The sequence below is a fragment of the Emydura macquarii genome, unplaced genomic scaffold (assembly GCF_026122565.2).
Source record: "Emydura macquarii macquarii isolate MOO-44397 ecotype Brisbane River unplaced genomic scaffold, CSIRO-AGI_Emac_v2 contig_968, whole genome shotgun sequence".
In the NCBI taxonomy this organism is placed as follows: domain Eukaryota; kingdom Metazoa; phylum Chordata; order Testudines; family Chelidae; genus Emydura; species Emydura macquarii.
In genome coordinates this window covers 15,737,449-15,754,538 of record NW_027131105.1, presented here as the reverse complement: position 1 = coordinate 15,754,538, position 17,090 = coordinate 15,737,449, and the positions used below count along the sequence as shown (strand labels likewise).

The window sequence follows — 17,090 nt, the reverse complement described above, 5'->3', positions numbered from 1 at the left end:
TTTTTTCACTGAGGTCTAACCTAGTGAGCAGAATGCACCAGCGTGCCTTTAAATGTCCAAATGCACATTCCAGCACCATTCTGCACTTGCTGAGCCTATTATTAAAATGCTCCTTGTCACTGTCCAGATGCCCGGTGTAGGGCTTCATTAGCCAGGGGAGCAAGCGATAGCAGGATCCCCCAGGATCACTATTGGCATTTCAACATCACCAATATTTATTTTTTAGTCAGGGAAGAAAGTGCACGCCTGCATCTTTTTTAACAGACCTGAGTTCCTAAAGATGTGTGTCATGCACCTTTCCAGACCACCCCACACTGGTGTCAGTGAAGCGTCCCCTGTGATCCACAAGGGCCTGCAACACCATTGAGAAGTATCCCTTTCGATTTATGTACTCTGTGGCAAGGTGGTCCGGGGCTAAGATTGGGATGTGCATGCCATCTATCGCCCCCCAACAGTTTGGGAACCCCACTGCGGAAAAGCCTTCCACTATGTCCTTCACGTTTCCCAAAGTCACTAACCTTCTTAGCAGAAGTCTATTAATGACCGGCACACTTGTATCACAGCTGCTCCCATGGTGGATTTACTGGCTCCTAATTGATTTCCAAATGACCAGTAGCAGTCTGGCATTGCTAGGTTCCACAGAGCAATGGCCAATCTCTTCTCCACTGTCAGAGCTGGTCTCAAGCGAGTATTCATGCATTTTAGGTCTGGGGAGAGCTCTCCGCAAAGTTCAAAGAAAGTGGCCTTTCGCATTTGAAAGTTCTGCAGCCACTGCTCATCATCCCACACCTACATAATGATGCGATCCCACGAGTCACTGCTTGTTTCCCAGGACCAGAAGCAGAGCTCCACCGACTGAAGATGGTGTGTGACAGCCAGCAGCAAACGGGACTTGTTTCATTCTATGTCTTGTAGCAAGGCAGCCGCAGTAACATCGCAATTTTCAGCACTGCAGCTCCTGTCTCATTCCTGACAATACTGCAGAATAAGTCGTGAAGTGTTTGTGATGCTCACAATCACAGTGCAGAGCAGAGCGGGCTCCATTCCTCTCAGACAATGATGTGCACGCAGCAGAGAGTGAAGGATTTGAAAAAAATGGCATGAAAAGGAGATTTTCTGTTTGTTTGGACTGGGACAAGAAGGGGGAGGGGGAGGGAGTATGTTGCATCATGGGAGGACGACAACCTTCCCAAAAACCTCTGCGGCTAGATGCACTGTGGGATAGCTAACCATGGTGCACTGCTTTGATTGTCGACCCAAACACAGCTAGTGGGGACACAATCCCCCGACGCAATGAGTGTGGTGTGATCACGCTCCTCTGACTTCTAAAATTCGGCGGGTGAAAGTCGATTTAAAATAAATCGACTTCACTCCGCAGTGTAGACATACCATTAATGAAAGACAATCCCTTGGTAATCAGAATATTGAGAATAGAAAATTTGCTGCTTTTGTGGCTTGAGCCGAAGCCCACTGAAATCAATGGTAAGCATATTGCAATTATATCAGGCACCCACGAACTGACTGCCAATCCAGGTCAGCCTTGTAATATTATAAAAAATCTTTAGCAATATCCTGAAAAGTCCTAATTGGTTCTATTGATGCTCACTAGAAATATAACTAGGTGAAGCTTGCAGTCTATTCATTATCTTTCCTGTCCATAGGGAGAGGCTTGTCTATGAACTTGACACAACAGGAGAACTGCTAGTTGATCTGGGATCTGACCAAACCTCCTGTCACAATCCATTCAGTGGAGGATACTACCCAGTGCAGATCAGCTTTGAGGAGGCAAATCAGCTCATGTCTACCAATCCAGGGAGATTCCGTACCCTGGTGCAAGAAAGGTAAATGGTTACCTTATTCATAGATTCATAGTTTCCAAGACCAGAAGGGGTGAGTGTGATCATCTGGTCTGACCTCCTGTAGAACTCAGGCCATAGAACTTCCCAGAAATAATCCCTTGAGCAGATCTTTTAGAAAAACATCTAAACTTGATTATGCAGGTTTGGTTGCTAAACGTTTCTAGGCTCAGTGTTTATTTTGCTTCTCTAGTGACCAGATTCTTGTCTTTCCCATAATAAGGTTCAGAGAATCGGGGGGCCAGATTCTGCTTTTGGTCATCTCAGTGTAAACTTGGAGTAACACCTTGAAGTTACACTGGTTATAACTCTTTTAGCTCCTGTGGAGTGACTGCAGTTACACAGGTGTAACTGGGATAGAATCAATCATACAGAATCTAGAGATGGAAATGGTCTATCAGATCATCACCCCTCTATCAGTCTATCAGACCATCATCCCATCATCCCATTGCAGGGTTATTCCCTGTTGTATATGAACTAAGATCTGAAAATATCTGCTGAGATCTATTTCAATGATATATTGGGCTTTGTCACCTATGTAAGGTACCTAGCATGTGAGTTAGGTGTTATTAAACATCCAGAGCAGTAAATAAATAACATCCCTATTCTGTATCATTTCCAGGCTTGCCAGTGCCTGCACTAATTGGGTAGTAGTGGGGAACAGTAGCAGTGCTGTTCTCCACTAAAACCCAGCAGGTGCTTGCAGTTATAGAGGCTCTTTGGCTCTGAGTGTTATTACCCTTCACTCCTGCTGTTCTCCTTCCTCATGGAAACATTCCTGCTGAAGAAATTTTTACTATCAGAGGCTAGAATTTGTGTTTGTCAGCAGATGTGTGTGTTTGTCTGCTGTTTTGAGCGTGATGCTATGTGTTACAGCGCAGCTACTTTCCAGCAGGACTTTTTCATAAGATGCAGAATAACTTAGTGACCCTGATCTCATTGGTTATGCAGTGTTGTAATTCTGTTGATTTCTGATTTATACCATTGCAAATGAGATTAGAATTGGGAACTGTGAAACCAAACAGTGAAAAAGGTACTATTGAGAATAGTCCTAGGCCCTGATTATTAGCAATTTAACTCCATTGTCTTCATTTGTGATCTGTACCAGTGAAAGCAAGAGGAAAATTAGGCCCCTGCATTGGCCGAGGGATGGAGTAAATCTCCTGGCATCTTTTTAATCTCTATTTTTTGTGATTCTAGAAAAGATAGAAACTGCAGCCAGTTCAAAATAGTCATGACTTTGTGCATGCTTTGAAAAGTTAGGAGAAGGAATGGAGAATTGCAAAGATCTCCAAGAAAGGGAAATCCTCCTTGGGGAAGGTCAGAGAGGGCTGAAACAGTTTCATTAAATTCCCGAATTTTGATCTAATACTAAGCTAGCAAATGACTTTACTGGAAGTAGACTTTATTTTTGAGACTATTACTAATTTAAAAGCCCCAGCTGTATTGATTTTGAGCCTTAGTCAGTTGCCAGGGTTTTTCAGTCCATAATCACCAGAACTAGGAATTAAAGAATGAGGTTACAAAGATGAGCACTGGTAGCTCTCTTGCTGCCTGAAGTTTTTAGATCTCTGATCCAGAAACAGGGAGGAGTGATGGGAGTTGCTCACATTATATAATGGTTTGCAGTTAGTTGGCTTTTCTTTACCTTATCACTGGAAACTGCCAGCTGTGTGCTAGGAGGCAGTCTCTTCCAGTACCACCTTCTGCAATTTTTCCTGTTAGATCTCAGGAGCTATGTAGACTTATTATTTGGATGAGAGACCTTTAGGAAATACTGTTGTTAATTTAATAGGTGGCACTCTTCCCCCTGGCTCAGTACTTAACCTGCATCTCAGCTTGTTGGTAGCAGATGTGGTGCTGAGACAGGCGGTCTCTTCTGGATAACACATAAAACCAAGCTCCTAATCACTTGTGGTCATTAAAGATCCAAGGGCAATTTTCATAATGGTATGAGTGATAACCGTGCTGTGTTGGCCAAATTCCTATTCAGGTACAATAACCACATTGGGCTCCTCTGAATTACATCTCTGTAGTTTCAGCTAGTTATGATACTATTCTTCACTTCCTCTGCTAAGCTGTTGGGCAATGTTGCTGTGTGCTGTTAAAAAGCTGTTGTGTTCCAACCCAGAGGTGGCTGCATTTCTGAGCTGGATGAGATGACTCATCTGTTATTTACCCTACTTGTGATGTTGTGAGGTTCACTTAATATTTGTGAAGCACTTGGAGAGCTTGTGATAACAGCTGCTACTGAGATGGAAAGTATACTTATTTGGTGTTTGGTGGGCTTGGGGGATGGGTTGATCTTGAGTCTTTCAAATTCATCTGTCTCACTGTCGCCTCTCTGTCACAGTCCAAGCCCTATTAGCTGTGTTAGGGTGTTCCTGACATTAACCATTTATATAAGTGAATGAATCTCAAAGCTAACTTTCTGCCTTTTTATTTTCAGTCTGAGGAGACAAGTGGCTGCTATAAACAGGCTGTCTGATAAGGGCATGTTTTTTTGGGACTATGGCAATGCTTTTCTCTTGGAAGCTCAGAGAGCCGGTGAGTAGATGGCACTTCTCTCCTTTCCAGCAGGTAAAATATATTTCATTACCTTTGCTAAGGCTGGTCTTCCAAATAGATTGTATCAGTAGGAGTCAGTCCTGACTGGAAGTTAAATTGGTGCCTTTCTTTTTCTCATGAAGGCTAGTGGTATTGGGTTTTATTCTGCAGTATTTGTTTCTGATTTTCAGAGGTGCTGAGCCCCCACAGCTCCAAGTGAAGTCAGCAGGAGAATCGAGTGTTTGGCCGCTGCACCACAGTGGCTGTAAAAGTCCTTTGGCCATCCAGAGAAAAATTTCTCTTGTTCAGGCACTGTATTGGCAAGCTATATGCTGACCTATGAAGGACTGCCACAAGCACTGGTTTAAGAGGCAGAGCTAAGGGTGGGACAAACATTCTAAGTGGCTCTGTGTTACAGAGCTGGGGGTAGGCACATAGCTAGCCCACCTTTGCACCTCCCCTCCTGAGATACAAGCCTGGCTGGGGCACGTTCTGTCCATGGAGCAGCCTGGAATTGGAAGGGCACAAAGGTGCCTCCCCTTCCTCCCCAGGGCTTTTTTTGTAGTGCCGCACAAAATATCATCCCAAGGTTTTCGGGTCACTTTTTAAGCTTGCTCTCTTGGTGCCGCAGGGTTTGGCAAGGGTGTTTTCTTTTCTTTTACTAGCTGACATTTTAAAAGTAGAAAATTAAAATAAAAAATGAACAATTTAAAAAAAAATAAGGTAAAGTAACAAGCAGGGTCGGCTTTGAGGATGTCTTGGGAGGTGGCTTCTGCCAAATAGAGGACCTCTTGAGTATCATTCATTCAGCTGCCGTTGCCACTCACTTATTCCCAGTTTTCTTTCTTCTAACAAGAACGTCTTAAAACAAATAGAAGAAATTGTGTGAGGTTTTAAAAGAGGTTTCTCTTGGAGCCTGAACTGTTAAGGCCCAGAAAAGCACAATGTTTCTGCAGCGGGGCGATGCAGAGGTGGGCCAGCTGTGTGTCCGTTTGATCCTCTGCTCTGGTTTAAATTAGACCAGCCTGTATTGCTTCCCTTGTGGGGAAGGGGAAGAAATCACAGAGGTTTTCCTATTGATTTCTCCTGCCTTTTTCAATTCCAAGGTATGAATTCGGCGATTTTCCACAGCCCCCTGGTATATACAGGAGGCCATGGCCTTCCATACAGAAGCCTTTTGTCTCCACACTGATTCTGGAATGCTGGTCCTTCCATCCATCCAGCTCTCTGACAGAGCAGCTCCAATGGAGGGACTGCCCTGGGCACAGCTGCCTCCAGCATTCCCTTAAAAGGAGATGGTCACCCTGGAGGGGACACTCATGGAAAGGTAGTTCAGCCCCATGTGCCTCTCCTTCTGACCCCCATTTTCAGCCAGTGCTAGGCTGCCCACTGCCCTCCCCATGTCCACTCAGTCCTCACACCTCTTTCATACAGCACCCATGAGAGGGATCCAGGAGAAGGGGGGTTCCATCAGGCACAGGTCTGACCCCCTTTTTCGGTGTGACAAGGAAAGACCTATGCTGTCAGGATGTCATTGTGTATGAACTCGGGGTACAATCTGGCCCCAGTTTGTAGCTGTTCTTCTCATCAGATAATCTGCATTTAAAATCCTTTTTCAGGCGCTGACGTTGAGAAAAGAGGAGCCAATAAAACTGAATTCCGATACCCTTCCTATGTTCAGCACATCATGGGGTATGTTAGTGGGTAACTTGGGGCAACAACTATTTCCGTTTACTGTAGAAGTGGAGCCATGATGCTTTTTAGGGGAATATCCAAAAAATTATGTTAACTTTGAGACCACACTTACAGGGCCAAATCCTGCCTACTCCCATTCAAGGGTAAAATGGCGGTGATGGGGAGGGGGCTTCAGCAATGAATTATCCAGGACATCCCATCATGTCTGGGTTCTGATGTCACTTGCACTAGTTTTAGCTTGTGTGGGCCACATGCTCATTTGCACAGGTGCAGTCCCCAGGGTGGCTAAGAAGGATGTGTTTGTGTGTGCTGGAGCAATGTAAAACAACCAGAACGGGGCCAAGGGTCTGGCCTTTTTACTCTGGTGACTTCACTGTGGTTACTCCTGATATACATCAACGTGATATCAGAATCTGACCTATGGAGACATCTATTATACACTAAGGCAAGCAGGACTTGGCCCTTAACTGCTCAGTAATTCTGGAAAACATTTATATGTATATGGAAAGCAGAGTGGGCATTGTTGCGGTTCCTTGATGGTTTATGGAGGTATACACAGATTTGCCTCCTCTCATTTCCCTGGGGTGAGACTGACTTCTTTTGGATTAGTGGCACAATTAGGATGGCCATTCACTAGACGTACCAGTACTTCTGGGAACAACGTGGGCCTGCCCCTGTTGGCCTGACCCTTTCCCCTCTGGCATGATGTTGGAGACACAGTGCGTGTGAGATGCACGCCACACAGGGATTGGATGACCAGAGGCAAGTGTGAAAAATCAAGACAGAGGTGTGAGGTAATAGGAACCCATATAAGACAAAGCCCCAAATATAGGGACTGTCCCTATAAAATCGGGACATCTGGTCACCCTACACAGGAAGCCCCATTTTTAAGAGCACGCCTCTCCAACCCTGGTGATGTGACCTTGGATGCCTGGTGCAAGGAAGGTCACGTCACACAGGGGGTGCCATTTTTCAGAGCATGCCACTCCACCCCCATTTGCATGCAAGGTGACACCGGTAGGGGCTGAGCAGCTCGCTCTTCAAAAGGCCGTTTCTCACCTGGTACTGGCCAAACCACGTTCAGTTTTGTCTGAGTACTGGGTTGGGGACAAACCCTAGAAAAGCAGCTTAATACTGTCCAGCTTAATACCAGAGAGACGAGTGGGCAGCCTAGGCACAGTGGGAATAGAAAGGGCCAGATTCTCCGGCCCACTAAGCGCAATGCCAAGTAGAATACTACCAAATCAGAATTCTTCACTCTCTTCTGTGGATGGATACATTAACACTCATTTTCCATAGCTATAAATGTCTAGACAATGGCTCAAGAGAGTGGCTGAATCAAGCCCTCGCTCTGTGAACAGTTGCGGGTTTGTCTGTGGGCATTAAAATGAGAAACTGGATGCTTCTCTCACGCTGGTGTAAATCAGGCATAGCCTCACAGAGCCTAGGTCAGTTGATATAAATATAAGGAAGGGGAGAGCCAGGCCTCCAATATTTTGTTTTATGAAAGGACCTGCGGTCAACTGGGGAACACCCTTATTTGATTAACTGCCTTGATTTTTCTATCAAAGGCGGAGAACACAGCAAGTGTGGTTGTGATTTCCCCACACCAGCTGATGTCTTTGTGAGACAGCATTGTTTAAATTCTGGAATAATGGTCCCAAGTGCTTTCTGTTTAGATTAGTTTGTTTGAAATAGTTAGAATTCTTCCGTCTTCAGTTAATGAAAGAAAAGCATTGCTAACTGCCAGGATAAATCAGACAGGAATTTCAACTATCTCTTAATGAAACATATTCTCTTCCCAGAGACATTTTTTCCCTGGGATTTGGGCCATTCCGCTGGGTTTGTACCTCAGGTCACCCACAGGATCTGGCTACCACTGACTTAATCGCCATGTCAGTACTTGAAGATGCTATTCAACAAGGAGGTAAGATGTTGACTCTTTTTCTATCATAAAAGCTGTAAGTTTTGTGAAGAATGGGGTGCAAATAAATGGAGAACCATGCAGTTTACTGTGTATTTCAGGTGAAACCTGAAAAACCAAGCTCCTGTCTGCTCCACCTAGGCATCAAAGGTCAGCAAAGGGTGCAGCCAATGTTTATGACTTACAAGCACTATTTGGGAGGTTTATCAAGCCCAAGGCTGCTCTTCAACACGTAAATGGCAGCTGTGACTAAGAGCACTGTTTCCCATCTGCATGTGGCATGGACTTTGCTGCATCTATCCATGCCTTTGTCACCTTGAGATGCAGCTAATAGTAATAATAGTAATACCTAGTTCTTATATAGAGCTTTTCATCAGTAGAGCTCAAATGATTTACGAAGGAGGTCAATAGTGTTAGCCCCATTTTACAGATGGGGAAACTGAGGCTCAGTGCGATGACATGGCTTGCCAATGGTCACCGAGCAGGCTCGGTGGCAGAGCCAGAAATAGAATGCAGGTCTCCTGAGTCTAGTGCTCTAGCCAACAGCCCAGTAATGCACTGGGTTCGGGGCTAGGCCTTGAGAACTGGAGGCTAATGCTGGTATAGAATGAAGCAGCCTGCTTACTAAGAAGGCTTTCTTGTCAAGAGTATTTAGCACCAGTGCTTTGGGAGCTGCATTGGTTGTGTGTGTGGAATTCAGGGGGTTGGTCTTAAAGCCAGAAACAGCCTGAGAACAGTCTGCTTAAGAGACCACCTCTCACCCCACCTATGTGATGACACACTTAAGATCATCACAGGTGCCCAAGCTGGAAACAGGCCCAAAACTATGGGGGAAAAAATTGACCTCCTCAATTTCCCTGAGAAGAAGCTGCTGGTGAGGCATTCGCTATGAGGGCCCTTCGATGCTAGAATTCGCTTCCCTCCTTGGTCTGCCGGTCCCCAGATGTGTTACCCTTCTGGGCATGTCGCAAGGCTGGCGTGTTCTTCTGCAGGAGCAGCTTTGGGGCGTTTGTGGACCGCAGTGAGGTGGGGGAGGGTCTTGCTTTGTACGGATGAGCTATCCATTGCATGGAACATGAATTCTATTGTGTGATGTAATGTGTGTCACGGCACCCACAGCTTTGGGGGATGGGCACCTTTGGGGTTTTATGATCTGAAATACAAAGTCCAGGGAGGCAGATGTAGCTCTTTACCCCTATGTGGTTCCACCAGGTTGTGTGTGAGGCCCATAGGTGGGGCAGTTTTAGAAAACCCTGGACATCTGCTAGCTGTACTGCACCTGTTATTAAGATCATGCACACAATGTTGTTGCCCTAAGCTGTCCACCTGGCACCTTTCATGAGCATTAAACGCCCTAAAGAAAATGGCCGAGTTAAGCTCTTACTGGGATGTGTCTATTGCAGAAAAACACAAAACACATTTAAGTCAGTTTAATTTTTGTCTGGGCCTCAAGCTGATTTCTAGTTTTGTGGGTGCAATTTTGTGCTGAGAATTAAATGTGGGCTCAGTTATCTACACCTGCCCTTCTATCCATTTTGAATCCTGACTACCTGATCTGTGGTTGCAGTTTTGGTGGCAAATAATTTTTTCCCATTGTTTTAGGCCTATACTATTGGTAGCCGTTTTTTAAAATATACGGTCTGATTCTGCTCTTACTTTTATAGAAAGTCAGTCTATCTATCTATGGTACTTATGGTCCCCCAATACTGTAGTATCTGAGCACCTCACAATCTATTAACATGTTTACCCTTACCAAACCCCTGATGTGGGGTAGTGAATATATTGTTCCCTATTTACAATGGGGGACTGAAGTACAGAAAGACTAAGGCTATGTCTTCACGAATTTGCCGCTGTCAGATCAACTTCTCTGGATCGACTGAGCCGTCAGTGAAGACCCGCTCAGTCAATCCAGAAATCAACATATTAGGACCACCTTCTCAAGTGGCATAGCGCTGCGTCGACGGGAACATGGTTCCCGTCGGCGCAGTGCAGTGAAGACGGTGCGCAGAACAGAAGCAAAGAAGTCGACGGGAGTTACGCAAGTTTTTTGCGTAGCTTGCATAACTCTGGTCGACTGCCGCCGAATCTCTGAGGTAAGTGAAGACAAGCCCCAAGTGACTTGCCCAGGGTAAGTCTATGGCAGAGCAGACACTTAAATCCAGATCTCAGGCTAGTAACCTAACTATTGGATGACACTGCCTCTGTCCTGATTTGTGGTAGGGAGAGAGCAGAATCATCCCGTTAAGCTTCAGTGTCATCCAACTTTTAAATCCCCTGATCCTCTATTTCCACACTACTCCACCTCAAGTGCTGCTTTGCCTCAATAGATGTAAACATGATTTGCTCCTAACCCCAAAAGCTGCCTACACTGTTCCCTTGACCCCAGATCAAGTATTTTATTTTCAGCTTTGCTTTTCTCTAGAATAAACTGTTCTTAACAGTTTTCAAGGCCAGCCTCCTGGCACTAAGCTGTTAAAACAGTCTGTAAGAGAGAGGCTCATAAATCAAGGCAATTTTAAAGGGCATCAAAATGTAAGTTTTCATTTCTTTTGTTCTCTTTTAAATTTTTTGCTTCATACTTGAACACCGCTATTGGAATGTATCCAGAAAAATGTGAATCAGGAAATCTGTCTTCTTCCAGCATGGTTAGACTCTTGTGGAGATACAAAGCAGTATTTCTGGGAAGTGATGTGCCAACCTTCTACAGTTCATATTTCAGGCATCCTTAAACATGGCGTAATAGGCCTTGCTAGTGGAAGTAAACTATTATCTTCCCATAACATACACCTAGTGTTATGGCCTTATCCATCCTTCACAGGTATAAATTACTGACGTAAGGGCCCGATCTTGCAAGGTGCTGAATGCCCTCAGTTCTCATTGACTTCAGTGGGAGTGGAGAGTTCTCCGCACCTTCTAAGTGTGTGGTGTTTTTCAATACAGTGTTGTGTGTGAATTACATCCATCAAAATAGTCAAGTCAGATTTTCAAAAGTGGTCCGTAGCCAGGAGCTCCCATTATATTCAATGAGCGCTGTTGGGCACTGAATGTTTTTTAAAATCTGGCCCATCATGCTTGTCAAAGTAGAGTGAGGTCTGGTGCTGTATTGTGTACCAGGGAAGCATAAATACACAACAACTTATCTGGCATGTGATTCATTCTCCAGTCATTTTTTCCATCCCAGAATAAACTGATACATGACATTTGAATGTTTCACATTGCGTATATACAAAATGAATTGAATATTGTGTAAGTATATGCATATGAGTGTTATGTATACATATTAATGCATGGAAAAGCTATGAGAAAACACCTCTTACAGGGAGAAAAGGCATTGGAATGCTATTTGTATTTTTACATTTATATAAAAAATGATATTTTAAAACCCAGCAGATGGAAGCAGACTTGGGGGCAACTCTGTTATTGGATTTGCTGTTGTGCTTGGCAGAGCAATGGACAGAGGAATTCAGAGAGAAATTAAAACTGAACTTGGATGGAAAATGCACCTAATAAACGCAGCCTTTCATGGATTCCAGTTTGACCTCCCATGTTCTTGACTGTTCTGTTTGTTGTTCAGCCATTGTAAATATATATATGGCCTACACCAAAATCCTGCATCTGGACATCTCCTAACATCAGTGATATTCAAAAACTAAACCCAGATTCGAATTTTACAGAATGTAGAAGGTTGACCCAAAAGACAGGAGCCCAACACCCTGAACTTTGGGAAATTTCAAATTCAGATAAGGACTTTCAGTCTGGACTCATCTCCAATTTAATCTTCCCTTTTTGAGGACATGATTTTGCTGCTTACAATTTATTAACTGAACAACAGAGAAGAGTGGTTTAAAATCCGTTAGGGACTTTGTGTATTATTGTTATATTTCCACGCTTGACCTGTACAACAGTTGGGACATGTGCTAGGAATCTTGACTTCTTAAGGATCAGGGCTATAGTGGGAGTGAGATAGTAATAACTAATTTAAATGAGGAATGTGCTCACCACCCTAGTCATAGTTTGACAGGGTTAGACAGCAAAAAATAAATTTAAAAAACAAACAAACAAGAGGACAGGGAGTCAGTTTCCTTGCTGATGAGGATTATTTTTGTAAGATCATAATGTGCTTTAAAGCCTAAATAAAGACGAGAATCTGTGAAATACCAGAAGGAATACAGTATCCTGTCTGATTTAGGAATATATTCCTGAGAGAGGCAGCAACAGTGCAAGAAATGAGAGATGCGTGAAGTTAGTCCGAGACTAGGCCACAGCAGTTCAAGAAGGAGCATCAATACTTTCAGTTCCAGGAGGTCAAACTAAATGAAAGGATGCTATCCCCCACCTCCACAGGACTAACGTGAAATTGAACACTGGACACACCAACATTTAGAAAAGAGAGCCTGACAATGTGTTGGGCTCTGTCGTAGAGTCAGATTTATTTAGGTGTCGTGTCCCATAGCCAACTAGCTCCTCTTAAGGAGAAGTCCTACAGAATTCAATAAAGAATGAGATACTTTCCATAGATTTATGTGTACCCCGGGGCAGAACAGAAAATTATACTCCTAGGATATTGTTTTAAAACTGTAGAAAAGATTTCATTCTCTCTTAAATTCTGCAGAATAAATTTCATAACCCCTTGTTAAACTTTAATAGTACCCTATGGGTGTCATATCTATTACATTCTATAGGATGTTTCCATAATGGTTTTAATGTTCAGTACAAGTCTCCTAGGAAAGAATGGTACAAGCAGATGTTTCAGCCTTCTCTCCTTGTGATTATAAGAGCTGACATATTAATCCCTGCTGCATAATTTAGAGGCGCCCATAGCCAACTCATAAAGCACTGAAACTTCCTTACAGCATCATTAAAACAAACTCCCTTCTATCTCACTGCTAGTGCAAGCCTGCAGTAATGTATCTTTCCTATGCAGAAATGAACATATTTTATATTTCTCTTTAGCAATATATTAAACCTGATTTTGGATATCCTGCTCTTTCCTCTGTTTCTCGTTTGGCTGTGCATATTTGCCTGAATGTATGCCTTGTGAAAAACAAGGGTCTCGGTACTCCTAACTTACCCCCATGCAACCCCCTCTGGGGTCAGTTTCAGACCTCACAGGAATCTCTGTGCCAAATTCAGTGTTGATAGAAATACTGGTATAAGTTACATGCCCATTGTAAATTGGTGAGGAAATGGATATGTATGAGCTGTATAGTGTAGTGGGTGTGCAAATTATTGTACTGTACTTGGCAAGGGGCAGAAGGACAGGTATAACAGCAGAAATACCTAAAAGGAAGGTGCAAAATAAAGCAGCCCTCTACTTTATTTTACACCTTTCCTACCTCTTGTTAGTCGTTTACCTGCTACAGTTACCTCCGGTTTCATCAGTATGTTAGATTTGTCTAACAATCCTCCCCCCAACCCTATGCCAGACTGATGCATGCTCTGCTTCTTTGCCACTTACAGCTATTTTATAACCAACTTACGCTCCACATGTAACTTACCCTTTCATTTCTGTTGCTGCTTATTTTGGCCCAGTGACTTACATGGAGTTACATGGATGTAAAAGAGAATTTGGCCCGGGGTACAACCATTGTACCAGATTCTGTTTTCAGATGCACAGAAGCAACTCCCTTTGAGATTCCATTGCTGGAAATTCAACTTGTTAAAAAGAACTACTTTTTCACCCAATGGGGAATTAGATTTTGGAACTAATTGCCAGTGGGTATTGCTGAGGCCAGTAATTTAACAAGATTGAAAGAGAGAGTGGACATTTATATGGACAACGAGAATATCCAGCGTTGTTAATGTGAACAAAAATGTTGGAAGGATTATAAACCCTCAAATTTCTGGGTTTAAACTAATCCATTGGGGATTTAGAAGAGCCCTTCAGATCATCTGGGACAGATTGTCCTGTACCTGCCTACTGCAGGATTTCTTATACCTTCCCTCTGAAGTAACTGGTGCTGACCACTAGATGGGCTGCTGGTCTGATCCAATATGGCCGTTCCTATATTCCTCTGCTGAGAGTAGGATTTGCCCCCTGGAGCTGTCATATGAATTCAGTGGTATTTAGAGCATGTTGCATTTATTTTTCTAAACCTTTTGGTTTCTTGTTTTCTCTTGCAGTCAGTGCCTCTGTGAAGCAGCAATACCATGATAATATCCGCTGGATTCAGGAAGCCGGGAGGCACAGCTTGGTAAATGCACAGCCTTTTTCATACACGACCATGCCAAAAAGCAGGAATGGGCCTGCATGAAAACTGTGGCTCCAAACACTGCTCTCTCCACCCAGGGGGGTTTGAAGTCCGATCCTAGCTCGAGATATAAATGTTTTGAATGGCCCTGTCTTCAATGAACCAAACCAACACCTCACCCTCCCAACTTTGAGATGTTCAAAAACTGGGTCTAGAGCCAACTTTTGTGGCTTAAGTCCATCTCTATTTTTCAACAAGGCCACGTTGGCTCACAATACACTTTATTCACAGCTATCTTTCTCTGAGCTCCACTCCTGAAATCTGACCTTGAAGGAGCTGTCCTGCCTCTCCCATTCAGGACCGCTGTTCTCCACCTGTAACCCTTTTTACAGGAGAAGGGGGAAAGCTCTGTTTCATCCTATAACATTGCATATTAGACAGACTCTCTTTTTTTAAAGCACAGTTAAGCTCCATAGGCAGTTAACCACTGGCACTTCAGGATTCAAGCATGCCATGCCAGTTGGAAGCCAGACTAAAGACTACAAAGTAAGGGATGGATGGGAGCATAGCTTTGTGAGACAGATGTTTGATGTTCTTTGTCTCCGTGTTTCTCCTCCCTTCCAGCCGCCACCACCGGTTCCAATCTCTGCTTCTCAGCTGTTGATAAAGGGACGGTAGATGTAGGATTGTGGGCCTGACAATGAGGTGGATTTCAAAAGTGGGATTTACTGAACTGTAGCAGCTAAATAGAAAAATAGATCTTATTGTGCCAGTGTAGATAAAACTCAGTTCAATGGGAGGGGTGTTAATTTCTTATTTCTGGGAGCTGATTGTTTACGAGTTAATGCTCTATGCATTGTCCAGTGGAGGGGGCTGATTCTACTGATGTATTTATCTGGGGCCTGGAGATAAGCCGGTTGCAGAGGGAACCTTATCACTCTGGCATTTTCATTTTCCAGGTAGTTGGCTCCCAAGCGAGGATCTTGTATTCTGATCAGAAGGGTCGTTTGTCTCTTGCAGTGGCTATTAATCGAGCTATTGCTGAAAAAAGGATTACGGTATGGCTTTTCCCACTCCATGTAGCTTGGAAATTGTGTTTTCGTACCTGAGGCCAGGGTGGGACGGGAGAAGAAGAATGGTTAAACCAAGGATAATAAAAATATATGCTCTTTAGGCAGAACCAGAACTCTGTTAGAAAAAGTAGACCCAAATTTTCCTCCCTGTTACACCAGAACATATTCATTGACCTGAGTGAAGATGTACTAGTATAACTGAGAGGAGAGTTTGACCTAGAGAATGTTTGACTTAGAGAAATCCTAGAGATGCCATATTTAATCCCCATGTAAAAAATGTGTCTGGAGTTGTGTATGGGCATCATTCAGTTGACATTCCCTCGTATGCTAGTGGAAAAATTAAGAGGAAACCAACATAGGGCCTGAAACTGCCACCTTTGTGAATGCTGGGTGTTACCTTATTCCATGAGTAAGATGCTATTCAGGATGAGTAATGGAGGAAGAATCTACCCCGTTGAAATGCAGTACATGCACAGGAATTTGTACATACTGGGATTTTCAAAGGTCTTTGTGGGCTTTGTATATAATTGCACAGCAATGTAGCACTGTAGGACCTAGATCCTGATCAGGACCACTAAGCACTACTGTAGATAATACACATTTATTACTGTAGAGAATATGGGGCTTATGGTCGGGCTCAGTTGGTACATGCATAATAAAGGCTTTCACACCACAATAAAACTATGGGGAATAAAAACCTCCGGTTAATAAAATTGAATTCTTGCTTCTAATTTATTCTCATGAAAGGTGTTTAAATGTTGCATGCTGTGGTTGCATTCTGTATAACAGAATAACATAGTCAGCATGTGTGTTTCTATTAGAGCAGGTTCTGAGCCTCAAGGGTCTGATCTCCAACCCCCAAAATCAGACATCCATTCAGATCCAAGGATTCAAACCCATCTTTTATATTTTTTTTTTGTTGCTCAGAAAATGTAAGGGCCCAATTCTCCTCTCAGACAGGTTTTACAACACTGTAACTTCATGTAAGTTACACTTTGGAATCAGGCCTGAAGATGGTAAATCGTGCATTTCCATCTTTCCAGTGTCAGAGCTGAATTATTATAATTTTTGAAGAAACAAATTCATGTAACGCTTGTAATGAATGTCAACGGAGCAATGTCTGGTTTTTGTTACTCAGAAAATGTTTATTAACATATTTCAAATACTGTTGATTTTCTCAGGATTCAAATTGAATATCATTGCAAGCTAGCTTTAAAAACTAAACCTGACCAGACAAACCAAGCCCTTGGAGCTATGAATGACAAGGTCAGACTCCCATGCCCTTCAGATTTTGTTCTCTTTTTCATCTCTTCAGAATCTCCATTCCCCTTTATGAGTTGGACACAGAGATCCTCTTGCACAAAGCAGAGCGAGCAGACTCCAGATCATACCAAGTTCATGGAGCTACTATGGTGTAAAACTGGCATAAGTGAGAGGAGAATCAGGCCCTATAAGCTGATCTAGATATCTGCAGGTCAAGAAAAGACTTACCTGAGCTGTACGAGAATATTAACTTTCTGTGTTCCCGTCTTGTTAATTTATTATTTATTAGTACTGGTTGGAAGTTTTCTGATGGAACCATTTCTGCTGGGAAATGCCCATTTGTCTAAATTGAAATGTGCCCAGGAATGTCTCTATTCTGACAAAATTCCTATCAAAACCAGGCAGGTTTCCAGCAGAACCCGGTCTGGTTTCCTGCCAGCTCACCCGCCCTAGCTCCACATCAGCCTGCCTCGTGGGCTATTGAGGATCCCAAGCTCCATGCTCCTCAGCAGCTCAGGCTTCCAGGGCCTCCATGCTACTG

General features: G+C 43.5%; 1 protein-coding gene across 3 annotated transcripts in view; it reads left to right on the top strand.

The window, feature by feature from the left end:
• UROC1 (urocanate hydratase 1) overlaps positions 1–17,090 on the top strand; it is a 75,817-nt gene that overhangs the window by 38,269 nt on the left and 20,458 nt on the right. For all 3 annotated transcript variants that reach the window (XM_067544320.1, XM_067544319.1, XM_067544321.1), the window contains 6 exons: positions 1,662–1,841; positions 4,306–4,403; positions 6,023–6,095; positions 7,904–8,025; positions 14,146–14,216; positions 15,173–15,271. In XM_067544320.1, the coding sequence (XP_067400421.1) occupies positions 1,662–1,841; positions 4,306–4,403; positions 6,023–6,095; positions 7,904–8,025; positions 14,146–14,216; positions 15,173–15,271 (643 nt within the window). The remainder of the gene's footprint in view (positions 1–1,661; positions 1,842–4,305; positions 4,404–6,022; positions 6,096–7,903; positions 8,026–14,145; positions 14,217–15,172; positions 15,272–17,090) is intronic.